Source organism: Penicillium pulvis (assembly GCF_028828015.1).
Source record: "Penicillium pulvis strain IBT 33274 chromosome Unknown contig_10_segment0_segment0, whole genome shotgun sequence".
Lineage (NCBI taxonomy): Eukaryota > Fungi > Ascomycota > Eurotiomycetes > Eurotiales > Aspergillaceae > Penicillium > Penicillium pulvis.
This window is the reverse complement of record NW_026643071.1, coordinates 1-18,120: the sequence shown is the minus strand read 5'-3', so window position 1 is coordinate 18,120 and position 18,120 is coordinate 1. Positions and strand designations below refer to the sequence as shown.

Sequence of the window (18,120 nt, the reverse complement as noted above, 5' to 3'; positions counted from 1 at the left end):
CCTGTATCACACTGAAGATCTTGTGCTAAACTAATTCTGCTTTCCTCGCATTTTCGATGTGATCCGAATCAACTTTCATCGCCTCGCTACTGTTCCCCATGTCCGGAAACTGTAAGGCCTTGCCGTTATCGAGATCTGATTGGAAGACAGCGACCGTGTCTTTATCCCCAAACAATGCGCCCACTTCTTCGAGAGGCTTCCCTTGTGTATCGGGATAGAACCAGACAACAACCATGGCAAGAGCATCAAAAACAATGAATATGATATAAAACTTCCAACCAATTGTGTCGAACGCTGTGGGCGACGACTGTAGCCAAATGATGCTCGTCACACAAAGAGTGCACATTCCAAGAGCGTATCCCTCTCCACGAGCGTACGTCGGCCATATCTCAGCGACATAACAAAACCCTGCGCCCTCGACAAAGAGGCCAAAGAAAATGACGTTCAGAAAGAGCATTGCGGCGCTCGCGCCTAGTCCTGCATGGTTGGTCGTTCCTAGATAGTATTTCTGCAGGACGGCTTCTATAACGACAGTGACCCCACAGGTAAAGTAGCCGAACGACATCAACTTATTTCTTGGAAATCTGTCTATAAAGAACATGCAGGCGGTATTCATGACCCATCCGCACAATTGGTAGCCGCCTTGAATTTGGAGAACAGCGGCGCTGTCGAATCCAAGGCTTTTATAAATGAGACCACCGTAGTCTAAAAGAAAGGATCAGTCTAGGCTCAGTTGTAGACTATAAGGAAAGCCACGCGGGATTTTGAGAAATTTGATAAAATCAAATATAAGCCTGGACATAAATTTAGGGAAAAGCTCACTGTTGATGACCAGAGCACCTGAACTCATTTGCGAAAATGTTAAGAACATAGCAATGAAGGCACGCTTCCTCAAAGATTTTTTTTTAAGATATTCAGGTAACCGGATTTAAAATCCACCGACTGTGCATCGTCCAATTGCAGTTGTTGATGGATCTGATACAACTCTTTCTTTGCAAAAAGATGTTCAGGGTCCCTAGGGTTTGAATGAAGTCGACGAAGAATATCCCATGCTTCATCTGATCGACCGTTGGATATAAGGAATCGAGGCGATTCCGGAATCCAATAAAGTCCGATCAAGAACAAGAAAGGGAATAATCCGGCAAGTCCTATCGGACCGCGCCACCGGTTATCGCCGCCACCACTGTAGTAATAAAATCCAATACCAGTGTAAGTGGCGGCTGTACAACCAAAATTGATCATGGCAGGGTGAACCTGCACTAGCAGACCCCTTCTCTTGGGCGGAACCAGTTCGGCCATCCACAAGGGAATGGTTGATAGCATTTGGAATGAACCCCAACCTTGAAAGAACCTGAATGTGATGAACATGCCGATGTGTTGGGAAGCTGTCACAAGAGCACTAGCAATAAGAATAATAAGTGCTGCGAGAGCGGCGCATTTCTTCCGCCCATATTTGTGCACAATGAAACCGCTGAAGAGTGACCCAAAGGCGCCTCCGGTATAAAATAGGGCGTTGGTAGCGCCGATAAGCGCCGTAGAACTTGATGCGGTGTATAGATGCAGGCTCTGGTACCACGACGGCTGAGAGAGTGTTGTCGCGATGATTGAACTAGCATATCCCATGCTGGTCGAGCCAAATCCGAGGAACACGAGTATGAATATCACACGTGGATTCATGCCGGTAGCGATCATAGCATCATCTACTACTGGGGCTCTGGCTTCACGCCCCTGATGGAGCTCGTCAGTTTCTTGGGGTTGGGCCATGAGGCCCAGAGAAAGCAGATTGTCTAAGTGGTTGTGAACTGGCTTGAACGTTCTGAGGTAGCGAACAAGGAGAAAAAGGATGGAATTACTATAGAGTTGTCAAATTGTTTTATTTCTCTCAATACTTGAAAGCAGTGGGCTATGTATGGGTTTCCATAAAGTTAGATTTTAGTTCAAGTGGCCGAGGTGAGCCATAACCTCGGGCCAGGATCTGGGGAAATGGAAAGCCTTTGGGATATTCATTTCGAATGCCAAAAGAGCCCGAGGCCAGTCAACCCGACTTATTTTGATTCCTATGGCTTGGATCACATAGGAATGCATGGGATTCCAGGTAGGCCTCTCCACGTAGGAAAGTAGGCTATGTGGGACTTGCTAAGTAGGAAAACGGTCTACATGGGAGTATCTTTATCGCAATTTAGCTAGATATTTTTAGGAAAGTTGAACTGCTCAATGCGCCAAGTAATCAAGCCCAAAACCTACAATACACCGGGTGACTGGAGATCTTGTCATCTGTCTGCAGGCTCACGTCGCCTCGGTAACTTGACTTACGGCAGGCAATCAACAGCCAATGGGATACATCTGAAATATATATGGCTTGCCGCGAAACGTAACGGCTGAAAGACCATGCATAGCTATAAAAATTCCAGAATGCATGGACTGTTAGACCATCAAGGCTATTAAGTATTCTGCCACCATCTTCGAAAGACCTACCTACCTGTTCACATGACTGCCATCTACCCGGAAGTTCAAGTCAAGGCGATCGTTGTCACCGGTGCGTCCTCCGGCATCGAACGCAAATTAGCTATACAACTTGCCCAGCAGGGGGCAAATGTCGGGTTATTGGATATCGTAAAATCCGACGAAGTTGCCGACGAAATCCAGAAGCTCACCAAACAGGCACGAGCATCTCATTAGCCGCAGATGTCACAAAGGCCGACCAAGTAGACACTGCTATCCAGCAAGCATTGAGCACATTTGATCGCCTAGACGGGGCAGCCATTGTGGCCGGGATCGTGGGTGACAGGCAGGTATGGGATAACTCGCACGGACTTGAAAATCTGAAAGATGCGGATTGGGACAAGATTATGAGAGTCAATCTGGACGGCGTGAAGAATTTTTTGCGTGCCAAATTCAGCGCCATAAAGGGTCCTAGCGCTTTTGTAAACGCGGCCTCCATCTCAGGCCATATGGCCAACCCCTCACCGCATATTCAGGTAGCAAATAGGGAGTAATCGGGCTTATCTAGGCTTCGGCACCATGGGTTGGGCCCATTCAAGCCCATTGTTATGGGTCTAAATTATGTGTATTCTTGAATAGAATCCGCAGAAAATTTGGTTTTGGAGGGGGTATAATAAGCTTATACTAAGCTACATTACATATAGTTACAATGTGTATAGTAGACGATAGGAAAGAAAGTGGTTGCTATACATATGTACACCAGAATGGATGTAATTAAAAAAAAGTCTTGGCAAAGAATCGGACATCAGTTTTCAAAACGTAGACCCATTCGGGGCCCGTGATTTTTTGGGCTCGGCTGGGACCTGGAATTCCAAAATGGGGGCCTATTTGCCGAAGCCTACCATTGATCGTACAACAAACGTCTTGCACACTTTCGCCCGCATGGTCACATGACACGATCGTTCTTCTGCCTTTTCGGCCTCATAGGTCGGGGATCTCGACAAGCAGTGACGAGGATACCAAGCTCAAGGTCTCAGCTATTCTCCAGCGGATGGAAGGCATGCTTCCATATAAATCAAACAAAAAATAAATTGTTCCGCTGAAGACGAGTTTTCTCTCTTCGATTGATTTGCTGTCAACCCCAAGCTGGAGGTCCCTGCATGTTCCAGGCTCGTGCCTCAAACTTGCCCGGTTAAGCAGCCAAAAATCACTCTGAAAAGTACACCTTCTCGTCGTCCCGTAGCCAAAGGCAGACTCCACTTACTTAGAGCGAGTTCACAAAAGCGCACTAGTACCAGCCATGTAGAGTATAGTGGCGGCCATTATTGCCTTCCACATCAGAAACATGAGTAGTTCTACCTCGTTACTCATATGATCGGAAAAGCCAATTCAAGTGACTTCTTAGTTAAGTTAATCTGAAATTACGCTGTGACATACTTGGATTTCACCTGATGCTGAACCCAAGATGATCATTTATAATCTCTGGCAATCATAATTATAGCTAAGTTTGAAAGCTTTCACCAACTATTCTTTCACTGAACTTCCACCGTTTCTCCGCATCAATAGGGCCTCTTCCCTAATAACAGATTTTTGCAATGGGCACCATATGATAATCATCGAAATATCTGCCGTTGTATTCTGCAGCAATAAAGTAAGAATTGTCCATCAATCCGGCAAAAACATAGTACTTTCTGGGAACTGAATCGTGAAAGACAGCATACATATGAGTAGCAATGCCTTGAGAAATGCTCTTATCGATTGAAAAGAAGTCGTCAAGCCAGTATTGGCTATGTCCCTGGGCACGATCCTTTGCCACTGCCGAGAACTGGTAGCATACCCGACCGTCTCATACTTAGCTCTTTGAGATAGTCCTCACTCAGTGTAGTAACTCCATTGTCGCCCATGGTACCAAAAAGATTGGTTGGAATCGCATCGGGATGCAGGCTAACGGAGACCAAGCCTTTCCTGGCCAACTTGGATGTCAACGAGATAGAAAAAAGCATGTTGGCCGTTTTTGATTGTCTATACGCAAGCCATTGGTCATATGTTTTGCCATCCTAAGTATTGGAGTTATCAGTGGAGATTATCACCAGCATTGACGACGGTAAAAAAGGAGCTCGCGTCAAAGTTCCAGTCGCCGAATCTCACAGGTCCGAGCCGATAGCCATTGCTAGAGACGTTGACCACACGGCCATTCCACCTGCCATCCTCAGAGGTAAGCTTCTTCATAATGAGGTTCGTGAAGAGGAATTGTCCAATGTGGTTTGTCGCGAATTGGTGCTCGATATCATTCAAAAGACTTCGTGTGGGGGCCGGCCATGATTCCGGCATTATTTATAAGCATATTTATCTTTTCCTCGTAGCCAAGAACCTCTGCGGCGGCTTCCCTAACCTGCCTTTGTGACTCCAGGTCTAATTTGTAGGCACGAGTGGATACGCTTAGAGAGACCACGTTGATCCTCTTTGCAGTATCGTTAGCCCGTTCGATATTGCGGTTCGCAAGAATGAGAAGGGCAGGCGAATGTTTTGAAATTGTCATAGCAAACTCCGCACCGAGGCCATCTGGGAAATCCCAGTGAACAAAATAATCTTTCCCTGGATCTGCGCTGATAGATCGGCAGCGACTTCGTCGCCAGTTGAATGAAAAGAGTATACCATTGTTGAACGTGGAGGTAATGCAAATATCTTTACGAAGACTAAGCGTTTTCAAATTGAAGGTTTTTAGGCACATTTATATATTCATCATCTGTTCTTTGCTATTCCATTCCTACTCCTTATCATCGTCGATGACGAGCCGCTGAATAATGTTCGTGTAGAAGTCTATGGATCGACATATGAATCTTCCTCATTGGGCCAGTTTTCGAGTTGCACTTGCGACCTAAGTAGCGCAGAAGCTATGCCTACGTTGTGTCCAAACTGACTAACAGAAGCCCCCCAAAATGGGGAAAGTAATCATAATCAAGTCCAACGCGGGGTACCCGATCTTCAGAATACGTCGGTCCTAAGGGCACACCAAATTAAATACTGGTGTCTCTGAGAGAGTCGCCGCCCTTTGGCTTGTCTCGGAATCCACACGCTGGACGCATTGACTAGAGTTGTGGAAAGTTTTCTTCCAATCTGCGAGGTTCGTTGTCAGGAAGTTGGCACATGTATCAGGCGCCGTGTCAGCAAAATACTGTATCGAAGAGGGAAATTCACAGCGAGCCGACGCTTGCCTGGGAAGGAATCAGTAGCCCGGCAGTTATCTTTTCCTACGACGATCTATGATTATTGTAATAAGTAGGAGTGAAGGTGATGCATTTTATTTGGAATTCAGTCTCCCAGATGGCGAATTACTGACTGGCCGAAACGCTAGAAGAGGTGCTACTCTGCAACAGCGCGCAAATAGCAGGAGCAAAGCGAGAAATACAGCAGGTAGGGGCAGATAGAAAGAATTCTTGCTTCTTCAGTCACTTTCACAACCACATATACTTGGCTTGGACCCTTTTTCTGTGATCATACATGGATTCAGGAGCTATGCTATTTTGGGCTGAACCATGTGTTGCCCCGGATCGATATTAAGGATTCCAGCTTCAAGTTGCGTGCGTAATCTTTACCTAAGATATTCCTTTGGCGCTATAGTGCCTCGGCCTGAAAGTACGGTCGATGACTCAGTTTTGTAGCATGAACAAATCAAAGAAAGGTTTGGAACGCCAGGTGTATTTGTTGTTAGAACCTCAACTGTCATCAACATGCCGGGGGCCGCCAGTAAGAAGGTTTGATATAAATTGCAAGCACGTTGAGCGAGTAAATACAACTTCCGTTCTCAACATTCGATGAGAGTAGTTCATCGCATCCACCGCCGAAATAACACATGAATGATCCCATGCTAACATTGAGGCTTGCCGCTGTTGGCCACAAAAACTCCTGAACGCCATTTCAACGCCTTTGAACACGACAGGAACTCTTGCTAGCATGTGCGCAATTCTTTCGATTGAACAGTCGTAGCAGGATTAACATTAAAGAAGCCGTTTTTCCAGCCCAAAAAGAATTATGACTTCGCTCCTCAAACTCTGACATAGTGTCCCTCTCTTGCCTATAGACTTTAGTCTGCAGATTTCAGTCTCCGTGCCCATTCTAGTCATAGCTATCGCTAGATTGAGCCTAGCGATGTAAGGCAAGCGCTTGCCCACAGCATGAGCTCTTTGTTATCAACTATGCTTCGCAGGAGATAGCTGCGAAACCAAGTCACTCTAGCGAGGCGCAGGCACCTCTTCGTGGTGCTAGCTACTAGTATTCAAATGTCGTTCCGGCAACTAATGAAGCCAAGACCTACATGACCCAATCATGGATACGCTATGTAGGCCCGGACCACGGGAGAAGACTAATAGTAGTTCAATGAGAAGCCTTTCTGGGTATTTGTTCTCAAATTCAAGGTATCAAAACGTAGCAATAAATATTGGTAGTCTTTACATTGCAGATTTCAATTTGAAAAAGCCAATATAATATGTCTACAACATATATGCACACGGGGAACAAGAACATACATAAAAGACTGTCTGCTTGGAAGAAGACGATTAGCTACAGGCGACTCCTCAGTAGAAACAGCGTACTGTTCACGTTTTTTTCTCACGTCGTTTATGGATACTAAGATGTCTATTGGTATTGATGTTGGCGCTGCGTTAGTGGATGGAAGTGTTAAAATTAACGGTGTTGAAGTTGACTACTGGAATTGCTGGTAATAAGGAAGGCGTCAACGCTGCTTTAATATACGGAAGGTGAATCGTTTGTGGTGAATCACGGGCGGTGGGTCACCGGACCTATAGGTCGCACACATCTTTGCCCGAATTAAGTGGAAACTCCACCCGCACTATTTGCTTTCCATTCGCAGGTCCATAAAGTCCATATCTACTGGAAACATTTTGACAGCGAGATCACATACGTGACCTTTGAGCCACTCTAGTGACCACAAAGTATTACTACCAGTGCAGAGTATACACCGGTTCCCCTCCTTTGAAGAACGACTCTGGTACATCGTTCATGAAACAGAACTTGACTTTGCATGATTCAAAAGTGTCAATTGAAGCCATATATTGCATACAATATGAGGATGAAGTTAATATCAAGCAACTCCACTCTTCACAACATAAAGGTCTTCCTAATTTAACTCATTGATGCTGCACCAGTTTCAGATCAATACAACTTGACACTGTGCAAATCAGTATGCAATTTGTGTCTTTATTGTGAGCTCCTATCTACGTATGTCCGACAAAGTGAGAAGACTGCCCCTCTATCTCTGACTTTCAACGACAATATACACCGGCATTGGTCTCAACAAACTCACAGTCAGCGGTCCACGGGGGTATAAAAGGTATCTCCAAATGACCTAATAGAACGGCTACTAGGGCAGTTGAAGGGATCCAAGCACCCTGGAGATTGGGATTTGAGAACTTAATTCGCTTGCTCCTCGATCACCCTGAGGTGGATGCCAACTCCAAAGATAACGACGACTATGCGCCTCTCGCCTGAGCAGTGCGAAGAGGCCACGCTACGCTTGTTAAAGCGATTATTGAAAGGCAATATTGAGACGAAGTCTCCAAAGATGAAGATGGTTGAACGCCATTTAGACATGCAGTTGATGAAGGGCACGATAATGTTATCAGAGTGCTCGTTAACTCGGTCAAAAATGGAGCAGGACAAGAATGTCAACTGTACCATTGACAAAAGAACCGCACTAATAGGTAGCTCCCGCACTAAAAGTTGCCTCGGCTTGTCATTTGCTAAGCCTTTCCGTCATCTGGTACAATCCGCTTGAATTTTCCCGAGATAACGGAACGTCAAGCATATATCGCTCCTTTTCTTTCATTCATGTCCCATTAGACGCTCTGTTGCACTCAATTTGGGGACTTTTGCTTCCGTGCTCAGTGCAGGATCTCAATAGCAACGCGGACAGCCTACCTTCGAGCCGTACAACCCAACCAATCTCCACGACCTTGACAGCGTAGTGAAAACTTTCCTTGTGCAGATTTCTTTGGAGTGTATGTATTTCGTGTCCAAGAAGGAAGGATACTGTATAAACCGGTGACTGGCTTCGGAATGGAGCAGTTGTCATTCAATAATCCCAGTCGGATGCCATGGGCTTCTTGTACTCGAAGCGCCCGGTTGGAAGCCACATTCGATAACGTCAAGGAGCTCGTGACAGCATAGAGGCCTTCTAAAATATTGACGTGGTTGGGTTTATCGTAGTCATGGCCGGTCACAACAGAAAGTCTTTCAATTTTCTTGTAGAGGTACTTTCCAAGATTTCGAGCCAAAATATTACCCCGCTCACACAGTGAATCCAATACCCGAAGACCTGGAAAATGATGATAAGTTTTTGGATGCACCTGATAGGCGTCCATAATATGGTCAGCTACTTCAGCTGTATTACTGCATTCAGCACCAAGTTGGCAATGCTGGAGTTAGACATGTAATTTGGACCTGCCACATTCCCCAGCATCCCGCAAGCTTGTGGTTATGAGCTTGAGGCTGTTGCGGAAGTGGTGGTTTGTCGTGGTTGATAGCTTCCGTTTGCATGAAGCGGTGGCGCTCGGTGCTGTAAATACAATGCAAGTGCATAACAAGACAGCGCGTCAGAAAATAGTATATCTGGCGCTGCTTAGGATGCATGTCTAAACTTTTTGAACCTAACAATAGGTCACTGTTGTTGTTAGCCTCAGGGACTAAGTTTTCAGTATTCAATCAACAATGCGCAAGCCCTGGGTATTACCGACGGTGAGTTCAGAGATTGTAAAATTGAAATGACATGTAGGAAAATACTATGTCCGTGACTTGAGCATTCGAAGCGTGGCAGTTTCCTGAAGACTGGAGATTGGTTGTCAGCAGCACTTTCAATCGTATCTCATCTGGATTTTGATTAGTGTGATGCGTGGTGGGTATAATGCAATTGGTATGACGCGGTCTTATATTCTGCGGGAATGTGGTCGGGGGCGTATTTGGACGATCTGTTTTGCGCTGTACAAAATGGTATGAGAACGTCTGAATCTTGTTCCGAAGACCCAACTCATTTTATATACAGTAGCTCGCGGAGAACATCGTGGAATAACTATGAAATTAGCTCTGCGCATCGAACCGATCTCAGAGAATTTGTCAGCCTCCTTATATGTCCGAAGCGTCTGCAATTGTTGCTTGGGTTGTCGATGGCATCCATTCTGCGAAGTTTTCCGAGGATGATCAATTTCGTGAGCTTCTATACGAATACTTGCAGACTTGACGTGAAGGCAACGCTTCTGCCTGCCATCTCCTATATTCTTTCGGTTTTATAGAACCGCAATGGGCTCATTCTGCTGGACTGAGCATCCGTATATCCGGCGGGGTCAATGCAAGCCCCTGGAGATAGGCCAGATTTTAGGCAACCCATAAGGCTGCGGTACAGAGCGATGGGAAAACAGAGGAGCATATCGTATATTCCAAGCTCAGAAAGCCATCGTTATTCATCTAAAGGGCCATTTATCTATGACGAATGGAAGAGGACCAATGACTTAGATACGCTGACGGTAGGGCTGATGTCGGGGCGTGGTTTGCCATGAAAAGTCTAAAGGCTCTGGAATCTGAGCCGGTCACTGATGCATGGAATGCCGAGATGTCTGCATGTCTGCCATGGAGGGCGCTCCACATTTTTGGAGTCTGTTGAGTTCCTATGCCTCAAGGAAATCCCGATACGTATCAAGGAATGCACGAACTCAATATCTGCGGGTTTATGGAGCTAAGAATACCTGATAAACACCATTTTTCGGCTGTATGGAGTCCACCCACGTCTTATCGCCCCCATTTCTTAATACAGTAAAGATCGCCTCGTACGACTAAATTGAACTAATTATTAGCTTACTGGGGGCCAACCGGTTTTAGAAGCGTAAGTTACTCGACGCGCGTTGTACTAGATCAGATCTAAGCTTTTTTTTTGTCAAGACTAATTATTGGAAAGCACAGTAAGGATACAGTATGCACGTAAGCTTCTATTAGCAAACGCGCGAAGCTCTGTGTTGACAATCCCTTTTCTATCTCTAGAACCTCCTCCCGATGTCCATCCCATGCTACGGGCATTGAACTGCCTCCTATTAACCTGGGTTTGGGTAGAAATACCCCTGAAGACTAGTGCTTACAGTGGAAGTGTCGATTTTCTCTAGACTTAGCTGAATGAGGTCATGATCTACAGTTCTGTTGACGAAGGAGCCCACTCGGAAAAAAACGAATCTCCACCTCTAAGAATTTAGTAGTGTGTAGATCTACCTATTGAGGAAGGAGTGTTGTTCCACTGTGGCGGAATGAAGCGACTTGAATTAACATAAATTGTTCGTCGCCCTAGGGCTTCTATATAGGTCAGTTACACAAGAACTGTTTCAAGAACATATTCTCCATTCTTCAAACCACTTACCATGTTCACCAAGCGTGTTCTCGCCGTTGCTACCATCGCCACCACGGCTATTGCAACGAACAATCTCAATTTCCTTTACTCAACTTCTTCTTACGACGACATTCAGGGGGCTGGCAGCGGCTACTCCACCGGATTCACTATCAAGGATACCAGCGGCAACACGCTGTGGAGCGCTTCCGACCCCGACGGCTATGCTCCCTGCATGGACAACAGCGAGAAATTCACCATGACCTCCGACTGTTGGAGCGGCACCTGGACCTTTGGTTGCGAGTCCAACTTTGCTGGTAACCCCAAGCTGTGTGCTGCTTACGGCCCCGATGGTACTAAGTACTCAGGCGCGGTCGATTCCAGCAAGGACTTCATTGGAATTAGCTCTGGCTCGTCTGGCACTTGTGGTGGGAGCTTCTATGCCGCGGACGAGACCTGTACCTCTGGTAGCACTTTCACTGTCACTGGACGTTACCGCGGCAATTACAAGAGCACCTAAAGGGGTGGTCAAATCTCATAGGTTGTTTCGCAGAAGCCATAGAGTAGTCTCTTGTCTTCTGTCTCTTTCTGTATTCGATGATGATTGTTCGATATGTATTTGTCATTTGGTACTGCTTGCAATATCTCATGTTTTGCTCTCCTAGTCTTGATGTCTTGCTCTATGGATTCATTCGAAGATGTCCCTGTTATGTATATAGTCAATCTCACTAAGTGTTGGAACACCCCCTACCCCTAGCGCCCCTAACCGCCTAGGTTAACTACCTATTATAGTCTTTCTTCGTTTTCTAGATAACGTAGAGATACATAGATAAATATTAATATATTGATATTAGAATAACCAGAATGTAGTATTATAGTATTTTATAGGTATAATTGGGTGGTTTAGGGTGGCTAAGTGAGGCGATCGCCCCTGGTGCTACATGGACTCAGGTACGAGATCCGCAATTTCATTGCAGACCGACAATACCAGCCTGATGTGCCGTGCTTGGCGTTTCACGTGATATGGCTTGGTTGTAGATCGTTGGGGCTTTCTTTCTTTCTGTTTCTTTTCCTTCTTCTTCTTCGCTAACTTGGAGTCCCGTCATCCATAGCACTCAAATTGAATACCTTCATTGTTTTCTTTTCTGATCTGGCTGCCCGGTCACACCCATGACGATCTCGATTGGCTCCTGAATATAGGGATGCCATCCTGTGTTTAGTACATCTGCAATGGACTGAAGCAATTTCGCTGGTCTCCCTTCAAAATACCAGCAGTTCTCCATATCTTTCAGTATGACACAGTAATACGCAAGTAGAATAAGCGCTCCGGGATGCCGCTCAGATATCAGAGAAAAAAACGCTACCTCCAAACGTACCGGCCACACGCCGAGAATATTCCATGGGTTAACATGGGACTTCCTCTTTGCACGTCCATGGAGGGCAAATGACTCAGTCAATATATTTGCAGCAGACTGATAAATTTCGATAGATTCGTCTGACCAGGACCCGTCACCTGGAACGAGAGACTTGAAGTAGTCCAAGTACGGCAGATCCTCGCGTCCATCTTCGAACTTATTCGCCTCCGGATCGTCCCATGCAGAAGCCAGCGCGCTTGCCGGGCCATTTTCGATTCGGTCCCAGACATCGTAGAGCATTGAACAACCGGTGCGAAGGAAATGCAGCCATTGAGGGAGAATTAGTTCCGTTTTGTCCGAGTTGGCGTAGGTATCTTCCACAATGAGAAGTGAGTTGATGGTGTTTTGAGTATCCATCGCAAAGGAATAAATGATCAGTATGTAGGCAAACGACAATATTGCGTCGCAGTTCTTTTCGTCTGGATGGTGAATTGCATGACGAAATCGTGGAAGTGCCGATTCTTGGTGAGCATATGCGTGAAGGGTGTATATCTGTCGCTTTGTAGAATGTACGTATCCCATATGTAATAGCGTACAAGCTAAGATGCCTTGTAGCAGGAATAAATGGTTGTATGCCAGATCCGGCACGACGTCAAGCCAGATTCTCTCTGTCTGGTCATTTGTCATGAAGCTCTTGTAAGAATAAGAGAAGTAATGGTCTAGGGCTTCGGCATCCAATGTATTCAAGTTGTGCTTTTTCTGGATTCGTCGTATATGGTCTCGTTTCCTAGACATGCTGGCCATGTTGCCCATTAGTTTTGTTGACGAATCCGTGTTGGTAAAGTACCGCAGCTTATTCCCTCGGAAGAAAGACTGCAAGGGAGCAGCACTCCAATCACGATTCGAACAGCCCTTTCGACCGTGCTGAGCAGACCAGTGGGCTTCCATTCGCTTGACCGATGCGCAAAGGTAGTTGCATCCTGGCGCCTCGCAGCGCCACCCCTGCTCAAGCGGCAGGTAGGGCAGAGGGAATTCGCCAGCACTAGGTGGCCTCACTTCCTCTGAATTTCTCAACTTGAGAGTTTTTGCAAAAGTGACGAACGGGCGCCGCTTGTTGCTATGGATGTGATGGATATCCTTCAAGTGCCGAGGAATGGCTGCTGGCTGGACTGCGTAGTGGCAGGCGGTGCATATTAAGACTTGATGGGTGGGGCAATAGTGAAATAGTCTCTCTGGGAGTATAGATGCCGTGCTTTCAGCCTCCATTATTTCTTCATGGCTGTGATGATGATGATGATGATGATGATGATGATGATGAAAGTAAGGTGAGTTTGTCTCGCTTTGGATGATGCGCTAACCGGAACGGGACCGTCCAGCATTTTCTCCACTTCATTCCGCGCTAACCCCGAACAGTACCGTCGCTTTTTCCGCAGGTCATAATTTACTGGATTCGAGTCCATCAGATTCTATCCCGGAAGCCCGTCCGGCAGATAATTGGACCGGTATGAAATAATAAGTCGTATGCTTGACTGAGCTCGTAGGTATAAATGCTACAACTGCTCCCTAATTCTCCTACAGTCCACATTCTGTATCAACCTTCTATACTTCGATCCTTCACTTCCCGAGCACTCCTCAACCTATGTCTTCCAAACTCCAACGCAGCGTCCTCGTCACCGGTGGCACTGATGGACTAGGCTATCATTGTGCATTAACCATAGCTCGTGAATTTCCTCACTACCAAGTCATAATCGCATCACGCTCAGACCCCAAGGCCTCCGCCGAAGGCATGAACAAGCTCCTCAATCAAGAGAATGTTAAGTTCCTACGTCTCGATCTGTCCTCTCTTTCCCAAGTCCGTGCCTTTGCAGCAGACTGGGAAACCAATCAGTTCCCGCCAATCCAATCCCTTGTCTTCAACGCAGCCCTACAGTTTCCTGGGAGAGTGGAGTACACTGAAGATGGATTCGAGAAAACCTTCGCAGTCAGCCACATTGGGCACGCACTCCTGTTCTCCCTCCTTCAGCGCCATCTCGCCGAAAATGCACGCATCGTGATCGTATCTAGTGGAACACACGATCCTGCTCAGAAATCCGGTCTATCTGACGCGAAGTATACATCCGCCGAAGACCTCGCGCACCCGTCTCCCCTCTCAGCAAAAGAGAACGGGCGCCAGAGATATGCCAGCACTAAGCTAGCTAACATTCTCTATATGTATGCTCTACACAGACGCTTTTCTTCCGTCAATGAGAAGAGCGGGAAGCATTGGACGGTCACATCGCTGGATCCTGGTCTTATGCCGGGGACTGGCCTGGCACGAGAAGCGAACATAATAATAAAGTTTCTCTGGCTGCGTGTCTTGCCGAACATTATTCCGCTTTTGCGGCTGCTTATTTCGCCGAATACCCATACTCCTCAGGAGTCTGGGGCCGCGCTGGCTAGGTTGGCTGTGGCCGATGACGTTGAGGGGGTTAGTGGCGTGTACTATGAGGGTTTGAAGGAGATTAAATCTAGTGAGGTGAGCTATGATCGGGCAAAGCAGGACGATCTGTGGGGGTGGACAGTTGATACTATGGCCCGTGATGATCGGGAGAGGATGGCTTTTATGTTGGATTAGTGTTACGAAAGAAAAGATGGATACCCATTTTTCTAAGGCAGAAACCATGGGATACTTTAGATATCCCGAAACGGTACTGAATCACTTCTGATTCAGCATCTAGATCAAGAGTGAGCTCTAGGCTTGCCTAGAGCTAGTCCATGACGAAGAGATATTTAAAGTGAGATCATTATGAACCATTCATCTAGTTCTCACTTAGCTCTCACTTCCTCTATATTAAGGAAGAAGAAGAATCTCTCTCTTTTTGATTCTTCCCTTCCTTAAGAATTAGTTTTGAAACTAATATGATCTATATTGCCTTGGACCTTAAATCCATACCATATTAGTACTGTTTTATATTCCTCTTAGATTCCTTTTACTATCTTCTTACCTAGCCCTTTTATTCCTTATAATTAGGTAGTTTATAAGGAGTTTTTGCCCTGTCCTTAACTATGTTACTAATGTTTAGTTTCATCCAACCCCCTAATAAATTTTTAATAGAATATATTATTTCTATTTTAGTATACTATTCTTATTATAAAGGAAATATATAATATTATAGGTAAAAACTATATAATTAATATAAAGAAAAAAAGTTATAAGTCTTAGTAAATCTATTATATTTATAGCCTAAGTTAGGGGCCTAGACCTAGACTAGATTAGAGCTCTAGGCCTAGAGCCTAGTACTAGATTAGAGTTCTAGGGTATGTAATTTCTATAAGATAGATTAGTATGATAACTATAGTTTAATCTATACTAAGTCTAGTAATAAACTAACTAGCGTAAATAGCTCCTAGGTAGGCTTTGGCAAATGGGTTAGGCCCGATGGGCTAGGTTGGGTTGGGCCTAAAAATGGGGGCCCATTTGCCTTTAAAATAGGCCCAGCAAAACCCATGGGCCCCTATTTAGGCCCATTGTAGTAGGTCTAAATTATGTGTAATTTTCATAAAATATGCAGAAACTTTGGTTTTAGAGGGGTAAAATACCACTTTTAATATAATATCTAATAAGATTCTTAGGAAATAATAGCTTATAAGCTTATATATAAGGTATTCGCCTTATAATATAGCTTTTTCTTAATTTAAATAATATATAAAGGGTAGTTAGGGTAGAGATATATATATATAGTTATTAAGGTAGTAAAGCTCTAATCTATAAGGGTAATTATAATATATTATATTATATTTAGGGTAGATTTCTTAAGTATAGGGAAAAAGAAGTGGGTTAGGGTATATTATATTAAATATACTCTTTTATATATTATATTAATATTCTAGGCTCTAATAAGGCTAAAATTTATATATATTCTTAATTAATACTCTAATTATCCTCTATTTAATTTTTAGGGTATTTAGTATAGTAAAAAGTATAGTTACTAGGGTATAAAGTTAGTATATTTTTTTAATAGAGTAACTCTCTTCTTATATTATCCTTAATTAAAATATAGTTTATTTATTTACTCTAAGAAAACTAATAGTTAGATATATTAGTAAATTAAGGATTTTATTTAATTAAAGTTAATAAGTAGGGTAATTATAGTTAGTAGAATCTCTATACCTTTTTTTAGAGTAATTTAACTATATTTAACTTATCTAGTAGTTTTTAATAGCTAGAAGTACTAGACTATATTAAATATATATTTCTATATTTACTATTAAGTTTACTTCTACTCTAATTTTATCTAATTCTATTCTTTATTTTAATTCTAATTAATTTAATATATTTTATCTTAATTTACTTTAATTTAATTTAAACTAATTTTATTTAATTTTATTTAATTTACTAGAGTATACTTATTTATTATAATATTTACTATAATATTTATTATAATATTTATTATAATATTTATTATAATATTTACTATAAGAGATAGATATATAAACTATCTCTTTCTCTCTTTCTCTTCTTCTTTTATTATCTTTATTAATCTATAGCTTCTTATCTTTATCTAGCTTAGCCTATTCTACTTTTTACTAGAAGCTCTCTTATAGTACCCTTTATCTTTTAGTTTTATTAAAGTAATCTTTAGTCTTCTAGGAAGAACTTTCCCTAATCTATTATCTACTACTCTAGTAGCTCTTACTCCTAATCTATATTAAGGTAGGTCCCTCTTATATATCTCCTCTATCTATAACTAACTATATCTTAGATATCTATTCTTTAGACTATTAATAGTCCTAGATTATATAATAATCTTAATAATCTCTAGATTAATTATTCTAATATCTATATTATAGTAATTAGGGCTAAATAGGATCTATAGACTAACTAGTAGTATATATCCCTTATTAAAGACCTTTATCTTACTATAAGATCTCTTCTTATTAATATCTTTATTAGGGATAATATCTTTTTTACTAATATCTAAACTCTAGTAAATTAGATAGGGGGCCCCTTTAAGACCTTAATAGAGACTATCTATAGTCTTATTAATCTATCCTATACTAGGGACTTCCCTAAACTCCTTTACTTTTTATATTTAGTAGTACTTTTCTATATACTATAGATTCCTTAGTATACTCTTAATTAATATTAGTATATAAATAATTCTTTATATTATTATATATATTATAAGTATAAGGGCTATATACTCTACTATTAGCTAATTAGTTTAGTATCTATCTCTATTATAGTAGCCCTAATTACTATATTTCGCTCTAAGTTTAGAAGGAACTATTTACTCTTAGTAATATTCTATATCTAGTATTATACTAGTAATAATACTTATTAACTAATTATCTTCTTTATATATCTAGAATATTAGTATATAGCCTAGATAGAGTACCTTTATTATATCTCTAATACTTATACTAAGCTAGTATTTATTCTAGGCTCTAATATTTATACGCTAGTTCTAGAGTAAGAATATCTAAATTAATAATTAGAGATAGAGATAGTTAATAATAGTACTAATAATAAAGACTATATTTAATTAGTTTCTCTTAGGCTTATTTTTTTCTTAATCTTTTTACTAAGATATTATTTAAATATAGTTCTTTATAGGATTATCTTCTAAGATATTACTCTAATATAGTTCTTTATAAGATTCTTTTTAGAAATATTTTATTAATATAGCTATCTATTAAAATTTTTATTAGATATATTTATTCTTATTAGATTTTTTAATTATAGTACTTATTAGATTTTTTAATTATAACTTATATTAGATTTCTTAGATTTAGTATTTATTAACCCTTTTTAATATAGTATACTTTAACCTTTTTATAATTAGAATTAGGGCTTATAAGTCTAACTAATTTATACTCTACCTTATTAGGGGATATTAGGGTGGTTAGGGTGGTTAGGGTGGTTAGGGTGGTTAGGGTGGTTAGGGTGGTTAGGGTGGTTAG

At 42.5% G+C, this 18,120-nt stretch overlaps 6 protein-coding genes across 6 annotated transcripts; 3 read left to right on the top strand and 3 right to left on the bottom strand.

Annotated features, from left to right (window-relative positions):
• Nucleotides 1-25: 25 nt before the first annotated feature.
• Nucleotides 26-1,764, bottom strand: N7503_000006 (uncharacterized protein; the record flags this gene model as incomplete). The annotated part of the gene is made up of 2 exons (XM_057059567.1): nt 26-705; nt 924-1,764. 2 exons carry the CDS (start codon nt 1,762-1,764, stop codon nt 26-28), a joined length of 1,521 nt encoding a protein of 506 aa, XP_056926490.1.
• Nucleotides 1,765-2,487: 723 nt separating this feature from the next.
• N7503_000005 (uncharacterized protein) lies at nt 2,488-2,996 on the top strand (the record flags this gene model as incomplete). The annotated part of the gene is made up of 2 exons (XM_057059566.1): nt 2,488-2,536; nt 2,584-2,996. The coding sequence occupies 2 exons, from the start codon at nt 2,488-2,490 to the stop codon at nt 2,994-2,996; spliced, it is 462 nt and encodes a 153-aa protein (XP_056926489.1).
• A 1,022-nt stretch (nt 2,997-4,018) lies between these two features.
• On the bottom strand, nt 4,019-5,173 carry N7503_000004 (uncharacterized protein; the record flags this gene model as incomplete). The annotated part of the gene is made up of 4 exons (XM_057059565.1): nt 4,019-4,257; nt 4,295-4,499; nt 4,591-4,741; nt 4,848-5,173. 4 exons carry the CDS (start codon nt 5,171-5,173, stop codon nt 4,019-4,021), a joined length of 921 nt encoding a protein of 306 aa, XP_056926488.1.
• A 5,683-nt stretch (nt 5,174-10,856) lies between these two features.
• Nucleotides 10,857-11,342, top strand: N7503_000003 (uncharacterized protein; the record flags this gene model as incomplete). Its single annotated transcript, XM_057059564.1, has 1 exon — nt 10,857-11,342. The coding sequence occupies one exon, from the start codon at nt 10,857-10,859 to the stop codon at nt 11,340-11,342; it is 486 nt and encodes a 161-aa protein (XP_056926487.1).
• Nucleotides 11,343-11,952: 610 nt separating this feature from the next.
• On the bottom strand, nt 11,953-13,443 carry N7503_000002 (uncharacterized protein; the record flags this gene model as incomplete). Its single annotated transcript, XM_057059563.1, has 1 exon — nt 11,953-13,443. One exon carries the CDS (start codon nt 13,441-13,443, stop codon nt 11,953-11,955), a length of 1,491 nt encoding a protein of 496 aa, XP_056926486.1.
• A 373-nt stretch (nt 13,444-13,816) lies between these two features.
• Nucleotides 13,817-14,791, top strand: N7503_000001 (uncharacterized protein; the record flags this gene model as incomplete). Its single annotated transcript, XM_057059562.1, has 1 exon — nt 13,817-14,791. The coding sequence occupies one exon, from the start codon at nt 13,817-13,819 to the stop codon at nt 14,789-14,791; it is 975 nt and encodes a 324-aa protein (XP_056926485.1).
• Between the last annotated feature and the right edge of the window lie 3,329 nt (nt 14,792-18,120).